General features: G+C 40.4%; 1 protein-coding gene across 3 annotated transcripts; it reads right to left on the bottom strand.

Moving 5' to 3' along the window:
• Positions 1–2,835: 2,835 nt before the first annotated feature.
• LOC129849760 (zinc finger protein 239-like) lies at positions 2,836–23,984 on the bottom strand. Of its 3 annotated transcripts, none has more exons than XM_055916515.1 (4): positions 23,488–23,984; positions 22,952–23,049; positions 22,640–22,817; positions 2,836–6,841 (listed from the first exon to the last, which is right to left on the bottom strand). In XM_055916515.1, exons 1-4 carry the CDS (start codon positions 23,651–23,653, stop codon positions 6,135–6,137), a joined length of 1,149 nt encoding a protein of 382 aa, XP_055772490.1. In that variant the 5' UTR covers positions 23,654–23,984; the 3' UTR covers positions 2,836–6,134. The 3 variants fall into 3 exon arrangements, with proteins under 3 accessions (XP_055772490.1, XP_055772488.1, XP_055772489.1); XM_055916513.1 differs by having other exon boundaries at positions 22,946–23,049; positions 23,488–23,983; XM_055916514.1 differs by lacking the exons at positions 22,640–22,817; positions 22,952–23,049; positions 23,488–23,984 and adding exons at positions 17,343–17,520; positions 17,654–17,751; positions 18,170–20,326.
• Between the last annotated feature and the right edge of the window lie 130 nt (positions 23,985–24,114).

Genomic DNA, 24,114 nt, shown 5'->3' with positions numbered 1-24,114 from the left:
ATCATTATGGATGCTGATGTAACTGTTGTCATAAAGTGTCTTTACAGAAACCCAGCCCAGACCCCTATAGAGCAAGCTGTATACTAGACCAGACCAAGCTGTACCATCTGGTGTTCTGATCTGGAGAGACTCTTCTCTGACTCGTCAGCATCAGGTAGTTGTTGAGGCTCCCCAGAGGATCCACCATAGTCACGTCTCTCTCCTGCTTGAATGACAACATCAAACAGACACTCAACTTATAACCGTCTATTACAATCATAGGGTCTCAAAAAAAATGGTAACTTTCATCATGATTTTTAAATATATTGTTTGTGATGCAAATGTGAAAGGGTGACTTTCACGTATACTTGAGTCATTTTCTATTAAGGTATCTTTACTTATATTCAAGTATGACAATTGGGTACTTTTTCCACCACTGTGATTCATTGGGTCTTACAATAGGCATGAATGTGTCTAAAAAGGGCCTATAAAATATTATTTGTGATGCAAATGTTAAAGGGTCGTTCCACTAAATGGGTGCCTTTTGTGTCCCTTTGATATTTTAAGTAGAAATTATGCAACAATATTGAATTTTAAAAGCCTGTTATATTAGATGAGGGGAACTTTAATATAGACCACATGGAGAATTCAATACATCTAATTTAAAAGTCCCCAAAATAAAATGTACCAATGGCAGATTGAACCTTTAAGAATGTATACAGTAGGAAACGGGTGGGTATAATTTGTGGAACGTTCCAACAGGAATCTGTTCCAAAAACTTCGTAAATGACAAGGATGCCAACAAACAACGCATACAAAGTAGCATGATCAATTCACCTAGCTAACTAGCTGCCAAAAGGGCATCAACTCACCATGTAGCTTATTCTTAATGTTTGTCCATAGGCTACCAGAGTGAGGACAGACATTTTTCAGAATAAACGTGGTGAGTGAAACACTTTATGAAATAGCCCACTCCCTACCCGGTATCCTATTCTGCCGCTATACAACTGTGTATGCGTTGTTTGTTGGCATCCTTGCTCGAAACATATTCAAGTATAGAACTTCAGTAGAATGCCCCTTAAAACCACACATTAGTTCAACAACTGCATAGTTTGTGCCCATGTTTAAGAAAGTACTCACTGGTGTTAATCGGATCTTCTGTCTCCTCCTCTTTCACTCCAAAAACGTCTTCCTCCTTCACCTTTATTGAATTAGCCTCCTCTTCCTCCTCCTTTTTCATTCTGAAAGGTTCTTTCTCTTCTTCCTTCACTATAACAGCCTCTTCTTCCTTCACTATAACAGCCTCTTCTTCCTTCACTATAACAGCCTCTTCTTCCTTCACTATAACAGACGCACTTCGCCATCTGCTGACTGGAGTGGGTAACGCAGTTTGGAAACAAGTTACTACACTTTTGTATTGGAAAGAACGTCATAATAATTTAACAATAAGCTGATGTTTTTTCTCTTACGTCTTACAAATAATACTTTCCTGTACATAGAAGTAGAAGCTTAATATGAACATGTGGATGATGAATAAATACTTCCATGAATAGGTAGTGTGTTAAAGCACATTTGCTCTGTTAATTTTTCACATTCGTTTTTATCTAGATGTGACCATACTACTCCCTTAAAGCCACGCTCTATAAGATACAAATCATCCTGTAAACAATAGAGCAAATACGGTGAAGCATTGTGGTGGCAGCATCATGCTGTGGGGTTGTTTTTCAGCGGCAGGGACTGGGAGACTAGTCATGATCGAGGGAAAGATGAACAGACTGGAGCAAAGGTTCACCTTCCAACAGAACAACAATCCTAAGCACACAGCCAAGACAACGCAGAAGTGGCTTCGGGACAAGTCTCTGAATGTCCTTGAGTGACCCAGCCAAAAATACAAGTGTACCCAAGAATACTCTAGGCTGTAATTGCTGCCAAAGATGCTTCAACAAAGTACTGAGTAAAGGGTCTGAATACTTATGTAAATGTTATATTTCAGTTTTTAATTATAAAATACATTTGCAAAAATTTCTAAAACCCTGTCTTTGCTTTATCATTATGGGGTGTTGTGTGTAGATTGAAGAGGAAAACATCCCAATTTAATCAATTTTAGAATAAGGCTGTAACATAACAAAATGTGGAAAAAGTCAGGAGGTCTGAATACCTCCCGAATGCACTGTAAGTGATTGTGTATGTAGACCAGAATATCAGGAACAGGCTGGATGTGAGAAGGAGGATGGCATCTCACTGCCATTCAGCATTCAGGAAGTAAACTGAAAATGCCAATTCTCTTCTATGGTTTTCAATGAGGAATATGTGGAATTGGAATTTGGTTTACTTCTTGAATTGACTGGAATTGAAATGGAATTAACTCCAACCCTGGTTTTACTACAAAGCTGTCAACGTCATCATTTAGTCAATCGATGTTATAATGCATAACGCTCACAGATGTGCTTGTTCTCATTCAGACTACATTTTCTAATTGAATAACAGAATAGAAGAAAAACATTGTATTATGCACCTGAATAACTTTCGACATGGACATCCTGGTTGATTCTCTGCTCGACAACACTGACTGTGAATCAATCTGGTTGATTCTCTGGTTGATTCTCTGCTCAACAACACTGACTGGGGTGTATTATGACATCATATAGAACTACTCAGACATTCCAAATATCACTTGATTATCAGAGGGGTGTATTATGACATCAGATAGAACTACTCAGACATTCCAAATATCATATGATTATCAGAGGGGTGTATTATGACATCAGATAGAACTACTCAGACATTCAAAATATCATATGATTATCAGAGGAGTGAATTATGACATCAGATAGAACTACTCAAACATTCCAAATATCATATGATTATCAGAGGGGTGTATTATGACATCAGATAGAACTACTCAGACATTCCAAATATCATATGATTATCAGAGGAGTGAATTATGACATCAGATTGAACTACTCAGACATTCCAAATATCATATGATTATCAGAGGGGTGTATTATGACATCATATAGAACTACTCAGACATTCAAAATATCACTTGATTATCAGAGGGGTGTATTATGACATCATATAGAACTACTCAGACATTCCAAATCAGGCTTCATCCATATCATGAAGGTGGATATTGATCCAACCATTTCAAAAGTAATGACCAGGCTGATGGAAACAGGATATGCACTTTTATAAATGCCAACAGACAATTTGTTAGTTTGTTTGACAAGTTGTTAGTTGTCTTTTTGTGTCAGTAAAAAATGTATAAGCGAGAAATGGAGGTGGAAACGGCTTTATAAGCAAATATGTCTATAATAACTGTAGTGTCTCTTTGTCTTAGCTCTTATTACTTATTTATATCATAAGACTCTGCATACAAGGAATGGAACTGCAGCTTCACATTTACTAAAACGAGTTAGTACCAGATTAACATAGAACAACACTGCGCATGACCAAGGTAATTAACAGAACATTACTTCTCTTATTCAATCAGACTTTAACCAAACCACAACTGAAACACTTCCCAGAACTTGTTGTAGTTATTTTGTATCTTTTTAATTTGAACTTGAACAGTTCGTTTTTGTTTGTGTTTGTTTATAAGTCCAGTCTGTCTGGTGGACGGTGCCTTCGTTCTGGGCAGCGCCTAGGATTGAAAAGTGAAATTTGTAAGGCTTCTTTCTCCCTGTGTGTATACGCTCATGAGCTTTCCGCTTCCCTAACTCCGTAAAACTCTTTCCACACTGAACGCAATGGTATGGCTTCTCCCCTGTGTGTATTTCGCTCATGATATTTCATGTTTCCTAACATGTTAAAACTCTTTCCACAATGGGAGCAGTGGTACATCCCTGTTAGTGAACATTTATCCTTTGCCAAGATAATCCATCCACCTGACAGGTGTGGCATATCAAGAATCTGATTAAACAGCATTATCATTACACATGTGCACCTTGTGCCGGGGACAATAAAAGGCCACAAAAACGTGCAGTTCTGTCACATAACACAATGCACAGATGTCTCATAGGGAGCGGGCAATTGGCATGCTGACTGCAGGAATGTCCATTGAGGCGGTTGCCAGGGGATTTTATGTACAGCACCAGTCAAAAGTTTGGACACACCTACTCATTCAAGGGTTTTTCTTTATTTTCACTATGAACTATGAAATAAGACATATGGAATCAGTAACCAAAAAAAGTGTTAAATAAATCAAAATATATTTTAGATTCTTCAACTTGCCACCTTTTGCCTTGATGACAGCTTTGCAACACTCCTGGCTTTCTCTCAACCAACTTCACCTGGAATGCTTTTCCAACAGTCTTGTAGGAGTTCCAACACATGCTGATAATGCTGTTGGCCACTTTTCCTAACCTCTGTGGTCCAATTCATCCCAAACCATCCCAAACCATCTCAATTGGATTGAGGTCAGGTGATTGTGGAGGCCAGGTCATCTGATGCAGCACTCCATCACTCTCCTTTGTCAAATAACTATATCACAATCTAATTTTTCTCTCTCTCAATCTCCAAATCTCTACTCCTTATCTCATCTCTCTCCTCTCTCTACTCTCAATCTCTCCCATCTCTTGGGGCAGAACACTGGCTTTTATCTTCAGGTGGCAATGGTGATTAGTGTCAGCTGCTTCTTGACGAGGGAGCGGGGTCAGCTCCAATCATCAATTAGCCTGGGGTAGACCAATCAGCTGGTTGGGGAGTACTTCCGGAAGCCATCTCCTGAAACACACACTCAAATACAAAACAGAACACAGAAACTGGGGAACTTAACACGCCCACCACAAAAATTGCAAACATACAGTTTGTAATAACAAAAACCAACGCTTCCCCAGTTAGTAAACCCGTTATAGAGCGTCAGCAACCACATTCGCTGAGCCCTTCATATAGGCTATCTGTACATTATTGTTAATAGGAACTGGTTACCTGACCTGGTTTTCGGCAACGGACCTACACAATCAACTATCACTCTTTCAAAACGGTTCCCCCACCACAGGAATCGGGTAGAGCGGTGCTCTAGGAACTGTTTGATTCGCTTTCCCAGTGAGTTGACATACGTGACACGTTTTACAAAATTGGACCACGTCAGACTTCAAACCTGGCCAGAAAAAAATTACGAAGGACCCGGTTATAAGTCTTTGTGATCCCCAAATGTCCAGACCACGCCTGGTCATGGGCGAGTGACAGCACCTGCTGTCGGAACGGTGTAGGTACAACCACTTGACACACTTCACTCCAGTCATTAACGGTGTCATGAGCTGCCCATTTACGCATCAAAACTCCTGCTTCCATAAAGTAGGCAGTCTCTCTAGTTTTAGCTTCCTCAATGGAAATTACCGAAGCAAAACACTTGCGAAGACTGGTGTCTCCTTTTTTGACATTCAATCACCTTCTCAGGGGTGACAGACAAAAGAATGTCATGTAATTGGGGTGCGATTTCGCAGTCCTCTGCCTTAGTTTTTACAGGAGTAAAAACTGTCGGACTTGCAGAAGGAATACTCGGTGCATTGTCTTCTACTTCAACATTCTCATAAATGGAACTAGCCAAATCCACCACATCTCCAAGCTTGCGAGATTGTGCCCTCGTTAAGACACAAGCAGGAAAAACATGTGGAAATGCTTGAACCAATTTCTCATCTGCAATTTTGATTTCTGGGTTGTCTACTACCTCTAACACAGGAGTAACGTTACCACCAGCAATATCATTCCCTAATAGCAATGTGACTCCTGTGTTAGAGGTAGTAGACAACCCAGAAATCAAAATTGCAGATGAGAAATTGGTTCAAGCATTTCCACATGTTTTCTTACACAGCCTGGACGTGTGTTGGGTCATTGTCCTGTTGAAAAACAAATGATAGTCCCACTAAGCCCAAAACAGATGGGATATCGCTGCAGAATGCTGTGGTAGCTGCTGGTTAAGTGTGCCATAAACTGAAAATAAAATCACTGACAGTGTCAACAGCAAAGCACCCGCACACCTCCTTCTCTATGCTTCACGGTGGGAACCCCACATGCGGAGATCCTACTCTGCATCTCACAAAGACATGGTGGTTGGAATTAAATTTGGATTCATCTGTCCCACCATGTATTGGGCATTCTCCTGTCCTATGACCTACTGTTCAGAAGCCTACATCTGTCCTATGTCATACTGTTCAACAGCCTACACCCTTACCTCCTGTGTGGTTTATCTCATGTCTTCTCAGGTTACCCAACCCCTTAAAACTCTTTTCACACTGGGAGCAGTGGTAAGGCTTCTCCCCTGTGTGTATTCTCTCATGTGTTTTCAGGTTACATAACTGGGCAAAACTTTTTCCACACTGGGAGCAGTGGTAAGGCTTCTCCCCTGTGTGTATTCTCTCATGTCTTTTCAGGCCACTTAAGTGGTTACTACCCTTTCCACACTGGGAGCAGTGGTACGGCTTTTCTCCTGTATGTATTGTCTCATGAATCTTCAGGCCCCCTAACCTTGTAAAACTCTTTGCACACTGTGAGCAGTGGTATGGCTTCACACATGGGTGTATTCTGTCATGTTGGATCAGGTGTCCTTTCTGGTTGAAACTCCTTGCATGTATTCTCTCATGTTTTTTCAGGTATCCTCTCTGGTTATAGCTCTTTCCACACTGGGAGCAGTGGTATGGCTTTTCTCCTGTATGTATTCTCTCATGTTGTTTCAGGTATCCTTTGTGGTTAAAATTCTTTCCACACTGGGCGCAGTGGTACGGCTTTTCTCCTGTATGTATTCTCTCATATTGTTTCAGGTCCCGTAACTGTTTAAAACCCTTTCCACAGTGGGAGCAGTGGTGTCCTCTTGCTGGTTTGGACGTCTCTGGCTCTGGTTCCTCGGAGTCTGGTCTTTCTCCTGTCAAAGACAAACAGAGTGTTTATTTAAATAGAGACCTGAATGAAACCTCCACATGATAAAACGGCCTTGCTACGAGGGTAAATCCTAATCAGATCCCTCAATAATCTGAGGCCAGTTTTAATCTTTGTGTGATTTTAAAACAAATGTTGTAGAGCTTCCTGGTAATTACTGATATGTTTACATTACTTATTTTATTCATTCTGTTTTTACAAGTCAGAACACAAAAAATAAACAGTTCTAGGACACTCAAGACACAGACATCGCTGGATTCCTATCGAGTAGGTGGTTCTTAATATATAACCTTCATAGCTGTATGATACAGAATCCAACCTACACACTTCCTTAAAACTTCTTGTCAATAGGGGGAGCTGTTAGCATTATTTTTTTGATTGTTGTTTACAAATTAAACTGCCTCTTACTCAATTCTTGCTCGTACAATATGCATATTCTTATTATTATTGGATAGAAAACACTCTCTAGTTTCTAAAACCGTTTGAATTATGTCTGTAAGTGAAAGAGAACTGGACTTAGAGCACTTATCCTATGTCTGTGTGAGAATGGCAAATTTTATCATCTGCTCTGAGAGCTGTCTTTAACTTTGCCTGTCTTCTATTGGTTGAGATGCACTGCATACGCTTTCCCCTGGGTGTCAGCGAATAGAGGGCCTTCAAATGGAGTCTCTACACAGTTCAGAAAGTCTATAAATTGGTTGGAACCGAGATGACCAGCCTTTTGGAACTGCGCCCTGACGCAAAGAGCGACTTGCCATGTCTTTTTAGAATCTCTGGTTTTAGAAACTAGATATATCCGGCTCTATTTTTATTCGCTATAGGCTTTAAAGACATCATAATCTTGTTATTTTAAACCGATAGTTATCAGTTTATGTCAATATATAGCGATTTTCGGCCATTTCATTTTGTGACGTTGTAGAAAGTTGGGTATCTCTCTCTCAAATGCCATGGTGTACTGCTAATTGCTACTTCGAAGGAAACATTCTCCAACCCAGCAACGATTCTTTTGGCCAACGGACACCTTTACCAAGATTCTGATGGGAGTTCAGCTAATAGTAAGTACTATTTATGCTGATAAATCGTTGGTCTGTTGAAAAAGTAAAATGTAAATGACGCCATAGCGCAACGCTACACGGAAAATTATCGCACCCTGTATTGTACCCAGTATTGCGCAGTAAGGTTAATTTTAAAAATGTAATTCAGCGATTGCATTAAGAACGAATTTGTCTTTCAATTGCTGTCCAACTTGTATTTTTTTAGTCAAGTTTATGAATAGTTTGATAAAAATAGGTGTCTTTCCAAGATGGCGCCGTGCAGATTGCTTGAGTAGTTGGACAGTATTTCCATTGTATAAGCACGATTTGTGACGCTAAATATGCATATTTTCGATCAAACTCTATATGGATTGTGTAATATGATGTTACAGGACTGTCATCTGAAGAATTCTGAGAAGGTTAGTGAAAAAATTAATAGCGTTTGGTGGTTTATAACGTTATTGCTATTTTTGGCTTGAATCAATGCTACTGTGTGACTGACTATTGTAGTAAGCTAAGATAACGCTATATTGTGTTTTCGCTGTAAAACACTTAGAAAATCTGAAATATTGGCTATATTCACAAGATCTGTGTCTTTCATCTGCTGTACGCTGTGTATTTTTAAGAAATGTTTTATGATGAGTAATTAGCTAATACACGATGGTCTCTGTAGTTCTAGTCGCTTTGGGGAGAGTTGGGATGGTGGCTGCAATGGTAAACTCTGATTTATACCTGAAATATGCACATTTTTCTAACAAAACATATGCTATACAATAAATATGTTATCAGACTGTCATCTGATGAGGTTATTTCTTGGTTAGTGGCTATGTTTATCTTTATTTGGCCGAATATGTGATAGCTACTGATGCAGTAAGAAAATGGTGGAGAAAAAAAAAAGTAGATGTTCCTAAAACTGATAGTAACTATATATAAACTCAGCAAAAAAAGAAACGTCCTCTCACTGTCAACTGCGTTTATTTTCAGCAAACTTAACATATGTTCATACAAATATTTACACAAGATTCAACAACAGACATAAACTGAACCAGTTTCACACACATGTGACTAACAGAAATGGAATAATGTGTCCCTGAACAAAGGGGGGTTCAAAATCAAAAGTAACAGTCAGTATCTGGTGTGGCCATCAGCTGCATTAAGTACTGCAGTGCATCTCCTCATGGGCTGCACCAGATTTGCCAGTTCTAGGTGTGAGATGTTACCCCACTCTTCCACCAAGGCACCTTCAAGTTCGGACATTTCTGGGGGGGAATGGCCCAAGCCCTCACCCTCCGATCCAACAGGTCCCAGACATGCTCAATGGGATTGAGATCCGGGCTCATTGCTGGCCATGGCAGAACACTGGCATTCCTGTCTTGCAGGAAATCATGCACAGAATGAGCAGTATGGCTGGTGGCATTGTCATGCTGGAGCGTCATGTCAGGATGAGCCTGCAGGAAGGGTACCACATAAGGGAGGAGGATGTCTTCCCTGTAACGCACAGCGTTGAGATTGCCTGCAATGACAACATGCTCAGTCCGATGATGCTGTGACACCGCCCCAGACCATGACGGACCCTCCACCTCCAAATTGATCCCAATCCAGAGTATAGGCCTCAGTGTAACGCTCATTTATCCTTTGACGATAAACACAAATCCGACCATCACCCCTGGTGAGACAAAACCGCGACTCGGCAGTGAAGCACACTTTTTGCCAGTCCAGTCTGGTCCAGCGACGGTGGGTCTGTGCCCATAGGCAACATTGTTGCCGGTGATGACCTGCCTTATAACAGGCCTACAAGCCCTCAGTCCACTCTCTCTCTGTCCTCAATAGGTTGTCTAAGCACTGATGGAGGGGTTGTGCGTTCCTGGTGTAACTCGGGCAGTTTTATTTTTTTGAATTTTACCCCCCAATTTTGTGGTATCCAATTGTTAGTAGTTACTATCTTGTCTCATCGCTACAACTCCCGTACGGGCTCGGGAGAGACGAAGGTCGAAAGCCATACGTCCTCCGAAACATAACCCAACAAAGCCGCACTGCTTCTTAACACAGCGTGCATCCAACCCGGAAGCCAGTCGCACCAATGTGTCGGAGGAAACACCGTGCACCTGGCGACCTTGGTTAGCGTGCACTGCGCCCGGCCCGCCACAGGAGTCGTTGGTGCGCGATGAGACAAGGATATCCCTACCGGCCAAACCCTTCCTAACCCGGACGACGATAGGCCAATTGTGCGTCGCCCCACGGACCTCCCGGTCGCAGCCGGCTGCGACAGAGCCTGGGCGCGAACCCAGAGTCTCTGGTGGCACAGCTAGCGCTGCGATGCAGTGCCCTAGACCTAACTCAGGCAGTTGTTGTTGCCATCCTGTACCTGTCCCGCAGGTGTGATGTTCGGATGTACCGATCCTGTGCAGGTGTTGTTAGACGTGGTCTGCCACTGCGAGGACGATCAACTGTCCGTCCTGTCTCCCTGTAGCTCTGTGTTAGGCGTCTCACAGTACGGACATTGCAATTTATTGCCCTGGACACATCTACAGTCCTCATGCTTCCTTGCAGCATGCCTAAGGCACATTCAGGCAGATGAGCAGGCACCCTGGGCATCTTTCTTTTGGTGTTTTCAGAGTCCGTAGAAAGGCCTCTGATGTCCTAAGTTTTCATAACTGTGACCTTAATTGCCTACTGTCTGTAAGCTGTTAGTGTCTTAACGACCGTTCCACAGGTGCATGTTCACTAATTGTTTATGATTCATTGAACAAGCATGGGAAACAGTGTTTAACCTCTAATTCCTCCCAAACCCGGATCCGGGAGCACCCCCATCAGTAAAAAAGATGACTAGCATAGCCTAGCATAGCGTCACAAGTAAATACTAGCATCTAAATATCATTAAATCACAAGTCCAAGACACCAGATGAAAGATACACATCTTGTGAATCCAGCCATCATTTCTGATTTTTAAAATGTTTTACAGGAAGACACAATATGTAAATCTATTAGCTAACCACGTTAGCAAAAGACACCACTTTTTTTACTCCACCAGTTTTTTACTCCATCAGTAGCTATCACAAATTCGACCAAATAAAGATATAAATAGCCACTAACCAAGAAACAACTTCATCAGATGACAGTCTGATAACATATTTATTGTATAGCATATGTTTTTTTAGAAAAATGTGCATATTTCAGGTATAAATCACAGTTCTACATTGCAGCTGCAATCTGAAATAGCGTCGATGCAGGCAGAATAATTACAGAGACCAACGTCAAATACCTAATTACTCATCATAAAACATTTCTGAAAAATACACAGCGTACAGCAAATGAAAGCCCAACATCTTGTGAATCCAGCCAATATGTCAGATTTTTTAAGTGTTTTACAGCGAAAACACAATATAGCATTATATTAGCTTACCACAATAGCCAGAAACACAACCGCATTTACCAGCAGCAAATGTTAGCGATCGTAACAATCCAGCAAAAGATATATAATTGGACTAACCTTCATATACTTCATCAGATGACAGTCCTGTAACATCATATTACACAATGCATATAGGTTTTGTTCGAAAATGTGCATATTTAGCAGCACAAATCGTGGTTATACAATGTGATCATTAGCAGCATTTCATGCATTCTGGCCGGCGCCATCTTGGAGAGGCACCTAATCTAATCGATAAATAATCGTAAACTTGACAAAAAAATATAGGTTGGACAGCAAATGAAAGATGCATTAGTTATTAATGCAACCGCTGTGTTAGATTTTTAAAATTAATGTTACTAGACATACAGTGTGCGTTACAGCCAGACCAGTGCCGCAATAATGGCGGACAAATCCTTTTTCATTTTACCACATAAATACGGAATAACATCATAAATAGCTCTTACTTTTGGACGAGCTTCCATCAGAATCTTGGGCAAGATGTCCTTTGTCCAAAAGAATCGTTGCTCGGTTGGAAAAAGTCCTCTTCAACTTTGGAACTAGCAGCTAACAATAGCTATGTGACGCCGACATGCCCAAATGTTCAAAACGCAATACTAAGGAAATTCCGAAAATGGCATAAACTGATATAACTCGGTTTAAAATAACTTCGTTATGATGTTTCTAGCACCTATATCGAATTAAATTACAGACGGATATATCTAAGGCCGATAACTGAGCGTTTCAAAATGCCATCCTGAGGTCTTGCTTTGCGTCATGACGAACGTCAAAAAGAAAGATCCCTCCGTTCCTTGTGGCTTTATAAGGTCTGAGATCTGCGTAGAAACTCCATTTCAATCCTCATTGGTTACTGACATCCAGGGGAAGGCGGGTGCAGTTCATGTCGACCCATAGGATACATACAGAGCTTTAAACTGATCTGAGAACAGAGCCTCGTTTTCAGACCTTCGCAGTTCCTGTCATGAATTTCGCTGCAGAAAGAGTTCTGTTTCACCCACAGACATAATTCAAACGGTTTTAGAAACTAGAGATTGTTTTCTATCCAATAGTAATAATAATATGCATATTGTACGAGCAAGAATTGAGTACGAGGCAGTTTAATTTGGGAACGATAAATGGTAACGTTGAAACAGCACCCCCTATATTGAGAAAAGGCTAAACCCTTTACAATGAAGATCTGTGAAGTTATTTTGGATTTTTACGAATGATCTTTGAAAGACAGGGTCCTGAAAAAGGGACGTTTCTTTTTTTGCTGAGTTTAGTAAGTCTATATATAGCCATATTATAAAGTCTGAAAAGGCTTGTTCATTCACATGGTCATGAAATAACATGTATCTAAAACTGATACTTTAATCAACAAAAATATAAATGCAACATGTAAAGTGTTGGTCCCATGTTTCACGAGCTGAAATAAAAGATCCCAGAATTTTTACATATGTACAAAAAGCTTTTTTTCTCTCAAATTGGGCATTGTCATTACACAGGTGCACCTTGTGCTAGGGGACAATAAAAGGCCACTCTAAAATGTGCAGTTTTGCCACACAACACAACGTCACAGATGTCTCAGAGAGACTGCGGAAATGTCCACTGGAGCTGTTGCCAGGGAATTTAATGTACAGTACCAGTCAAAAGTTTGACTTTTGACTGGTACTGCTCATTCAAGGGTTTTTCTTTATTTTTACTATTTTCTACATTGTAGAATAACAGTAAAGACATCAAAGCTATGAAAAAACATAAGGAATCATGTAACCAAAAAAGTGTTAAACAAATCAAAATATATTTTACAACTTATCGTGGGAAGCTTGTGGAAGGCTACCCAAAACGTTTGACCCAAGTTAAACAATTTTAAAGGCAATGCTACCAAATACTAATTGAGTGTATGTTAACTTCTGACCCACTGGGAATGTGATGAAAGAAATAGAAACTGAAATAAATAATTCTCTCAACTATTATTCTGACATTTCACATTCTTAAAATAAAGTGGCTAACTGACCTAAGACAGGGCATTTTTACTAGGATTAAATGACAGGAATTGCGAAAAACTGAGTTTAAATGTATTTGGCTAAGGTGTATGTAAACTTCCGACTTCAACTGTAGATGAAAACTCTCTTGGTAGATGGTGTGGTCTACAGCTTATCATGAGATACTATAACTCAGGCGAACAAAACCTTGAGACTTCCTTAGATATTGTGCACAAGCTGTTGTTCACAAATATACATAGACCGTCACCCCTTGTCTTACCAGAGGCTACTGTTCTATCCTGCTGATACAGTGTTATGTCATCGTTCAGCCACGACTCGGTGGAACATATTCCAGTTTTTAATGTCCCGTTGGTAGGATATACGTGATCGTAGTTTGTCTATTTTATTATCCAATGATTGTACGTTGGCTAATAGTACCGATGGTAAAGGCAGATTACCCACTCGTCCCCAGATCCTTACAAGGCACTCCGACCTCTGTCCGCGATATCTCCGTCTCTTTCTCCTGCGAATTATGGGGATGAGGGCCTTGTCGGGTGTCTGGAGTAAATCCCTCTCGTCCGAATCATTAAAAAGAAAAATTCTTCCCCCAGTTCAAGGTGAGAAATCGCTGTTCTGATGTCCAGAAGCTCTTTTCGGTCATAAGAGACGGTAGCAGCAACATTATGGACAAAATAAGATACAAACAACGTGAAAAAACAAACTAAATAGCACGGTTGATTAGCAGCCCATAAAACGGCAGCCATCATCTCTGACGCCATTCTCTTTTATTTTATTATGTAATAGATAATATGGGTTGAAAAGTGTTTTTTTTCTCAAGGTGAAAGACAAAGGCCAATAGCTTTAATAAAACAAATTTGTCCACACACTTTGTGGATTTCTGAATCATTTATTAACTGGCAAAGTAGCAAAGCGACGGCCGCATCCAGATACATCACAAGTCCCATTTTTGCAGCTGTTTCAGTACAACACTACAGGGAGAGAGAGGGGGAGAGGACAAACTCCACTGGACTAGTTTCATAGTATGGAATCACTTAGGAGTTTCTGGATGTTGGGTAAACTTCTCCTTTAAAGCATCATTGAGAAATAATTAATTAAAGTTGGAACATTTGTAGACTAGCGGTTAAGAGTGTTGGGCCAGTAACTGAAATGTCTCCGGTTCGAATCCCCACGCCGGAGAGTAGGAAAAATCTGCCGGTCTGCCCTTGAGCAAGGCAAATAACCCCAACAACAAGTGGTCCCCTGGGCGCCGATGACGTGGACGTCGATTAAGGCTGTCTCCAGCACCTCCCTGATTCAGAGGGGTTCAATGAGGAAGACACGTTTAGGGTGAATGGATTCAGTTGTACAACTGACTAGGTATCCCCTTTCCCTTCCCTTTTAATCATTAGACTCCATAATGTTTAAACATCAGATGTACAGGCCTTCAACAATGGGTGTCATGAAGCATTACCACCTTTTCTGTAATATGAGTAGTATTTTGATTTAATTCAAACAATTCTGACATGAATTTTGAAAAATATGAATATTGAAAATATAAATGTTTAGATAAGTATTCAGACCCTTTGCTATGAGACTCGAAATTCAGCTCAGGTGCATCCTGTTTCCATTGATCATCCTTGAGATGTTTCTACAACTTTTCATACAATCGAATAGAATCCACAGATTGCGAGTTGAAGATAACTACTTTACTAAGAATGATATAGTATATATGGGATATTAGTAATTGACATACCCGTTCTCTCCAGATTCTCCCAACAATACTATTTATAGGTTTCCTGAACCTGAGAACAGAAACAGGCAATACCAAAATAAATGATCTAATGACTCTGCCTCCTCACAGCAAAATCTGCAGAGCTGGGAAGATTGTATGTATGTATGTATGATTGTATGATATATATATAACATTCTGTTGGTTGACAGAATTTTGTATAGTATTTTAAATTGAAAAATGTGAAGTTTTGAATCCGGTGTTGTTTTGCATATCAATTCATAAACCACGTGCCATGGAATTGGGTACATCGAAAATCTCTTCCCAACTATTTTGCAATTTATATGGCACAGCTGTCAGTTTTTTGGTCCTGAAATGAAATTGGTATATGCTTTTATTTATCATACTTTTCTTTAACCATTTACGTTCTTTAATACAGGGCCGACATACAAGCTCCTTACTTTTTTACCATTTTTGTGGTAATGCTGCAATTAGTTGAAAGCAGACATTTCCATATGTCTGTGTTAGCTGTGTGTGATATAACTCCACCAGTCCTATTTATGATATCATTCACTAAAATTATACCTTTTTTTAAATTTACATTTCTTAGAAAAATACGTTTTTTTTAATCAATTAGTATATTTGAGTTTAACCACAATATTTGTTGTACCATGACTATATCCAACCCATCTCCATGTGTTGCCACTATCATGTATCCTACCATGACTATATCCAACCCTACTCCATGTAATGCCACTATCATGTATCCTACCATGACTATATCCAACCCTACTCCATGTGTTGCCACTATCATGTATCCTACCATGACTATATCCAACCCATCTCCATGTGTTGCCACTATCATGTATCCTACCATGACTATATCCAACCCAACTCCATGTGTTGCCACTATCATGTATCCTACCATGACTATATCCAACCCAACTCCATGTGTTGTCACTATCATGTATCCTACCATGACTATATCCAACCCTAATCCATGTGTTTTCACTATCATGTATCCTACCATGACTATATCCAACCCAACTCCATGTGTTGTCACTATCATGTATCCTATCATGACTATATCCAACCCAACTCCATGTGTTTCCACTATCATGTATGCTACCATGACTATATCCAACCCTACTCCATGTGTTGCCACTATCATGTATCCTACCATGACTATATCCAACCCAACTCCATGTGTTGCCACTATCATGTATCCTACCATGACTATATCAAACCCAGCTCCATGTTTTGCCACTATCATGTATCCTACCATGACTATATCCAACCCAACTCCATGTTCTGCCACTATCATGTATCCTACCATGACTATATCAAACCCTACTCCATGTTCTGCCACTATCATGTATTCTAGGTAAATGTTGCAATTCTTCAGTGATTCCTGGACCTGTGACCAAAAAACGAGCTACAGATGGACAGTACCAAAATAAATAATCTAATGACTGCCTCCTCGCAGCAAAATCTGCAGAGCTGGGAAGATTATATCCCCATATATAACATTCTATTGGTTGCAAGGATTTTGTATAATAATTTAAGCTTTGAATCCGGCATCACTTTGCGTGTCAATTCATAAACCATGTGCCATGGAATCAGTACATTGAAAATCTCTTGCCAACCATTTTGAAATTTATATGGAAAATTAAATGTATATGGCACAGCTGTCAGTTTTTTGGTCCTTAAATAGAACTTACAGTTCCATTTATCACAATGTTGGTCCTTAATGCAGGGCTGACAAGTTCCTGTTCTACAGTCTTGTAAAGATAGGGGGGTTGACTGGGACAGGCAATGTAACATCTATAATGTTTTGAGAAAATGTGTTTGTAAAACATGCACCTTACATCAGATCATCTTGAAACTTTCTCTCTAAATCTAACTTTCATCAAGATTTGATATGTCAACTAACAGAACTGTCTGATGTGGTGGAAATATACCAGCCAACTAACAGAACTCTGCTGGTTGTCCTGGTAACAGATACCAGTCTATCTTCATGTCAACTAACAGAACTATGCTGGTTGTCCTGGTAACAGATACCAGTCTATCTTCCTGTCAACTAACAGAACTCTGCTGGTTGTCCTGGTAACAGATACCAGTCTATCTTCATGTCAACTAACAGAACCCTGCTGGTTGTCCTGGTAACAGATACCAGTCTATCTTCCTGTCAACTAACAGAACTCTGCTGGTTGTCCTGGTAACAGATACCAGTCTATCTTCCTGTCAACTAGCAGAACTCTGCTCGTTGTCCTGGTAACAGATACCAGTGGGCAGATCTATTTTATTTGTTCAAACTAAACTACAGCACTTACTTTGATGAGTCAAATCTGATCCTTTCTTCTCTCCTCCTCCTCTCACAGTTCCACTCAGCCCCGTTGTTTTCCTGCAGTCCACCAGCAGCACAGACAACCTCTTCATACCCAGCAGTAAGGTGCTACCGGGAGAGGCACGACACGGGGACTCCAGGAGGGAGGAAGGGCTAGCGTTGTCCTGGTAACCATAAAGAGGGGACATAGACACATAACATTATGGATGCTGATGTCACTGTTGACAAAGTGCTTTACAGAAACCCAGCCCAGACCCAGATAGAGCAAGCTGTATGCTAGACCAGACCAAGCTGTACCATCTGGTGTTCTGATCTGGAGAGACTCTTCTCTGACTCATCAGCATCAGGATGTTGTTGAGGCTCCCCAGAGGATCCACAATAGTCATGTCTCTCTCCTGTGTGAATGACAACATCAAACAGATGGTAAACATATGACAATCTATTGCAATCACAGAGTCTTACAAGCGGCATGCATATGTCTAAAATGGCCACTTTCATCATGATTTTGTAATATATTCTTTGTGATGCAAATGTAAAAGGTTGTTCCACGAAATGGGTTCCTTTTGCATTCCTTTGATATTTTATGTAGAAATTATGCACCAGAATTGGATTGTAAAAATCCTGTTATACAAGATGAAGTGCGCTTTAATATAGACCACATGGAGAATAAAATAAATCGAATAAAAAAAAATATATGTACCAATGGCAGTACTGAACAACATATTCAAGTGTAGAACTTCAGTAGAATCCCCCTTTAAAACCCCACAGTTCAACAACTGCTGTTTGTGCCCCTGTTTTTAAGACAGTACTCACTGATGGTAATCGGATATTCTGACTCCTCCTCCTCCCTTTTCACTCCTAAAACGTCTTCCTCTTTTATTGAGATAGCCTCCTCTTCCTCTTTTACTCCAAAAGGTTCTTCCTCTTCTTTCACTACATTCTCCTCCTTCAATGTTACGGAATCTTCCTCCTTTTTCATTCTGAAGCTTCTTCCTCTCCTTTCACCAGAACTTATTTTCTCCGTCTAGTTTAGTGAGTTTATGCTCTGGGCGATTAGCCTGGTGCAGTATGAAGTTAACACATTCCCTAATTTAAGAAGCAAATTACGTTAAAATGAACTATTAGATACGTAAACAGAATTGTGTTCTAAACACCATATAATATAATATACACAGGATTAGTCTAAAGAGCTTAAATGCTCCTGTTTTATGTTCGCTAGCAAACCACCGCGTTGGTTGAATCAGAGGCCTTTTGTCGCTGTTGAAGAAGCCTCCCGCCCCGTCCATTAAATGATACGTCACACAAGAAGCATTACCTGAAAAACTCACATTGCCATCTGCTGACTGGAGTGGGTAACACAGATTGGAACAAAAATAAAGCAATGTCAAAAAAAGTAATTTAAAAACAACCAGATGTTGTTAACTTACTTCTTAGAGCCAAAACGTTCCTCCAGGCCTGACCTGCCCATTAGGTGACAGATTGAAGAGGGCGACATTAGCTTGGAATATGCCATCCTCGTCAAATTGACCAAGGCTCATCGCTAACAACACCTCACATAATTCTGCCCAAAAACAATTAAAACTTCTCACCCAGTGGCATATGGGATATTTAGGTGAGTGTTAGCACATAAAGCAGTGCCCACTTTGCAAAAGGCAACATGGACAGATAGGACTCTACCTGTGTAGAGCACATGCCCCTTTGCCCTTCCTGTCTCTAAAGTGCCCTTTTGGGTGGTGGTATAATTTGTATTCCTTTTTTGTCATAGTTATTTTTAACCCACTGCCTGCAAGTCGTTTTTAAATTCACCTCAGTGATTTGTATTTTCCTTCAACTTTCTGAAGAGGAAACAGCCAGGAAATGCCCCTGTCTGAGTCCATTTGTCTACCACTATGTGTAGTTTTTAGCGATGATGCTAATGACAACCATCTTCTGGTTGATGGAAAAGTTTTACATTTACATTTAAGTCAAGTTTTCCCACAAACCTTTTCAATTAAATGTCAACTACAAAGTAGTCTATGCCTACCTGGCAGAATGATATCATGATTATTTGCATCAATCCAGTTGTGATTTGTTCAGCAAACTCTGCAATCACATGTGTGCTACAGAGACACCACTAACCAAGCAAGGCTCTTGCTGGTGCCACTTGAATTAAAGGATATCTACACCCAAAAATGAAACTGTCTTAGATTTTTCTCAGACGACAAAAGTGGTCTCCTTTTGTTGTTTTTCTATTAACAATGTGATTTTGAGAGCGAAAAACTGAAAAACAGAGACAATATCAGAAACCTGGAAAATTACTAAACGGAGAAAACGGAATTTGAGAAAATATATTAAATATTCTATTGATTTTCTCTCATTATGTCACACCAGACTTCGCTTTGGCTCCCCCTCCTGTCCAGTCTAGGCGTTCAGCGTTGCCGGCCTTCTAGCTGCTGCCGAACAAACTGCTGTCAAACGCCCTTCACTCATCAACCCCCGGCCTTCTAGCTGCTGCCGAACCTACTGCTGTCAAACGCCCTTCACTCATCAACCCCCGGCCTTCTAGCTGCTGCCGAACCTACTGCTGTCAAACGCCCTTCACTCATCAACCCCCGGACTTGTCTCGTCATCATTACACACACCTGGTTCCAATCGCCCCTCTATCACTGTATATATACACTCCCTCTGCCATTTTGTCTTTTTGTCGGTCATTGTAAATGTAACTTGTTTTCCTGAGAGGAATCTCTCCTACTATTTCCTGAGTCCTTTATATAGTTCACCCTGTGCCTTTTTGTTAATGAAGATATAATTTGAGCACAACAACGTTTGGGTTTTGTTCCGCTTTGATCTGTTGGTGCTGAAATAAATTCAGTCTTTCCAAACCTGAGACTGCATCCTTCCTACTCCTCTCTACACCAGTAACACATTATCTAGGAGAGTGTAGAGCAGTGTTAACCAATCCTACTCCTCTCTACACCAGTAACACATTATCTAGGAGAGTGTAGAGCAGTGTTAACCAATCCTACTCCTCTCTACACCAGTAACACATTATCTAGGAGAGTGTAGAGCAGTGTTAACCAATCCTACTCCTCTCTACACCAGTAACACATTATCTAGGATAGTGTAGAGCAGTGTTAACCAATCCTGGTCCTCCACTACCCCCAACAGTAACACATTATCTAGGATAGTGTAGAGCAGTGTTAACCAATCCTGGTCCTCCACTACCACCAACAGTAACACATTATCTAGGATAGTGTAGAGCAGTGTTAACCAATCCTACTCCTCTCTACACCAGTAACACATTATCTAGGATAGTGTAGAGCAGTGTTAACCAATCCTGGTCCTCCACTACCACCAACAGTAACACATTATCTAGGATAGTGTAGAGCAGTGTTAACCAATCCTGGTCCTCCACTACCACCAACAGTAACACATTATCTAGGAGAGTGTAGAGCAGTGTTAACCAATCCTACTCCTCTCTACACCAGTAACACATTATCTAGGATAGTGTAGAGCAGTGTTAACCAATCCTACTCCTCTCTACACCAGTAACACATTATCTAGGAGAGTGTAGAGCAGTGTTAACCAATCCTACTCTTCTATACACCAGTAACACATTATCTATGTGTTGGGTGGACGAGAGGAAAGCAAGTGTGAAACAGGGGAGACAGATGGACATCTGTGGATTAGATGAAGGAGGGGTTGAGGTCAGGACAGATTCTCATCAGGGATATAAAGGTTTGGTATCCTGTTACCCTCTTTACTCTCTTCCTGTGGAACCATAAGATGTAAGGATTGGAGAGGAGGAGGAATGTCTTACGTGAGATATAACGTGGGGCAAAAAAGTATTTAGTCAGCCACCAATGAACCTTGTGAAGACTTACAGAAAACGTTTGACCTCTGTCATTGCCAACAAAGGGTATATAACAAAGTATTGAGATAAACTTTTGTTATTGACCAAATACTTATTTTCCACCATAATTTGCAAATAAATTCATTAAAAATCCTACAATGCGATTTTCTGGATTTTTTTTCTCATTTTGTCTGTCATAGTTGAAGTGTACCTATGATGAAAATTACAGACCTCTCTCATCTTTTTAAGTGGGAGAACTTGCACAATTGGTGTCTGACTAAATACATTTTTGCCCCACTGTATATCTGGATGGAACAAATGTTGGGTTGTCTGAATTACAGCTGTACAAAACCTTTGGGAATAATTTAACTTGGTTAAAGCTTCTCTAGTGTCCGTGAGTTATTTACTGTGAAAAAAATAACCCAACAACATCAACAACATAGGAATCACTACAAACAATTGTATGACCTCTTATATAGCACATTAGGTCCAGCCTTTTGGAACTTTGGTTTTCCTAGATATGGCTACTATATTGTGATCACTACATCCAAAGAATCTGGATACTGCTTTCAAACAAATATCTGCAGCATTAGTAAAGATATGATCCAAATATGTGGATGATTTCATTTCTGTACTGTTTGTAACTACCCTGGTAGGTTGATTGATAACCTGATCAAGGTTGCAGGCACTGGTTACAGTTCAAAGCTTTCTCTTGAGAGGGCAGCCTGATCACAGCTTTCCTCCAATATTAGTTAATTAATTAACAGTGTCTGGAGTTAAGTTTGCCTGTTCTACAGTCTTGTAAAGATAGGGGGGTTGACTGGGACAGGCAATGTAACATCCATAATGTTTTAAGGAAAAGTTTTTGTAAAACAAGCACCTTACAACGGATCATTGAAACTTTCTCTCCAAAACGAACTTTCATCAAGGTTTTATATGGTCTATTGGTTTCTCTCTTTTCATTGGCAGAATCCTTTTTCAGTGTTATGATATTCATAACATCCATATCCACCAGTCTATCTTCCTGTCAACTAACAGAACTCTACTGGTTGTCCTGGTAACAGATACCAGTCTATCTTCATGTCAACTAACAGAACTCTGCTGGTTGTCCTGGTAACAGATACCAGTCTATCTTCCTGTCAACTAACAGAACTCTGCTGGTTGTCCTGGTAACAGATACCAGTCTATCTTCATGTCAACTAACAGAACTCTGCTGGTTGTCCTGGTAACAGATACCAGTCTATCTTCGTGTCAACTAACAGAACTCTGCTGGTTGTCCTGGTAACAGATACCAGTCTATCTTCCTGTCAACTAACAGAACTCTGCTGGTTGTCCTGGTAACAGATACCAGTCTATCATCCTGTCGACTAACAGACCTCTGCTGGTTGTCCTGGTAACAGATACCAGTGGGCAGATCTATTTATTTGTTCAAACTGAACTACAGAACTTACTTTGATGAGTCAAATCTGATCCTTTCTTCTCTTCTCCTCCTCTCACAGTTCCACTCAGCCCCGTTGTTTTCCTGCAGTCCACCAGCAGCACAGACAACCTCTTCATACCCAGCAGTAAGGTGCTACCGGGAGAGGCACGACACGGGGACTCCGGGAGGGAGGAAGGGCTAGTGTTGTCCTGGTAACCACAAAGAGGGGACACAGACACATATCATTATGGATGCTGATGTCACTGTTGTCACAAAGTGTTTTACAGAAGCCCAGCCCTGACCCGATAGAGCAAGCTGTATGCTAGACCAGACCAACCTGTACCATCTGGTGTTCTGATCTGGAGAGACTCTTCTCTGACTCATCAGCATCAGGATGTTGTTGAGGCTCCCCAGAGGATCCACGATAGTCATGTCTCTCTCCTGTGTGAATGAGGACATCAAACAGATGGTAAACTTATGACCATCTATTGCAATCTTAGAGTCTTACAAGAGGCATGAATATGTCTAAAATGGCCACTTTCATCATGATTTCCTAAAATGTTCTTTGTGATGCAAATGTAAAAGGGTAGTTCCACAAAATGGGTGACTTTTGCATCCCTTTGATATTTTAAGTAGAAAATATGCACCAATATTGAATTTTAAAGCCAGTTATATTAGATGAGGGGAACTTTAATATAGACCACATGGAGAATTCAATACATCTAATTGAAAAGTCCCAACAAAAAATGTACCAATGGCAGATCGAACCGTTAACAATTTATACAGTACTGAACAACATATTAAAATATAGAACTTCAGTAGAACGCCCCCACAGTTCAACAACTGCATAGTTTGTGTCCCTGTTAAGAAAGTACTCACTGGTGGTAATCGGATCTTCTGTCTCCTCCTCTTTCACTCCCAAAACGTCTTCCTCCTTCACCTCTACTGAGATAGCATCCTCTTCCTCTCTAAAAGGTTGTTTCTCTTCTATCACTATAACAGCCTCCTCTTCCTCCTTTTTCATTCTGAAAGATTCTTTCTCCATACAGCAGACCCCCTCTTCATTAGCAAGGGAAGAGTAGTTTGGTGTGCTCGTGGTCAGGGATGTTAGCTAGCTAGGTAGCATTAGCGACTAGCCTAGTGCTAGGCTCAGTATCAATCTTTAACAAGTTTGCAAATTGAACAAGCAAATTAGGTTAAAGTTAAGCAGTTGATACGTCAACTGAAATTTGTTTAAAACACTGGGATTAGCTAATGTACATTAACATGGTCTAAAACGTCAATATTTCAGTGTTATGTTGGCTAGCAAGCTACCGAGGTGGTTGAAAGAGTAGCCGCGTTGTTGTTCCTGAAGAAGCGTCCAGTCCAGTAAATTATACGTCACGCAAGAAGCAACACCTGAAAGACGCACATCGCCATCTGCTGGCTTGAGTGGGTAACGCAGTTTGGAAACAACAGTTACTACACTTTTTTGTATTGGAAAGAACGTCATAATAATTTAACAAT

This window comes from Salvelinus fontinalis, unplaced genomic scaffold, assembly GCF_029448725.1.
Source record: "Salvelinus fontinalis isolate EN_2023a unplaced genomic scaffold, ASM2944872v1 scaffold_1656, whole genome shotgun sequence".
Lineage (NCBI taxonomy): Eukaryota > Metazoa > Chordata > Actinopteri > Salmoniformes > Salmonidae > Salvelinus > Salvelinus fontinalis.
This window is presented reverse-complemented; position numbering and strand designations above follow the sequence as displayed.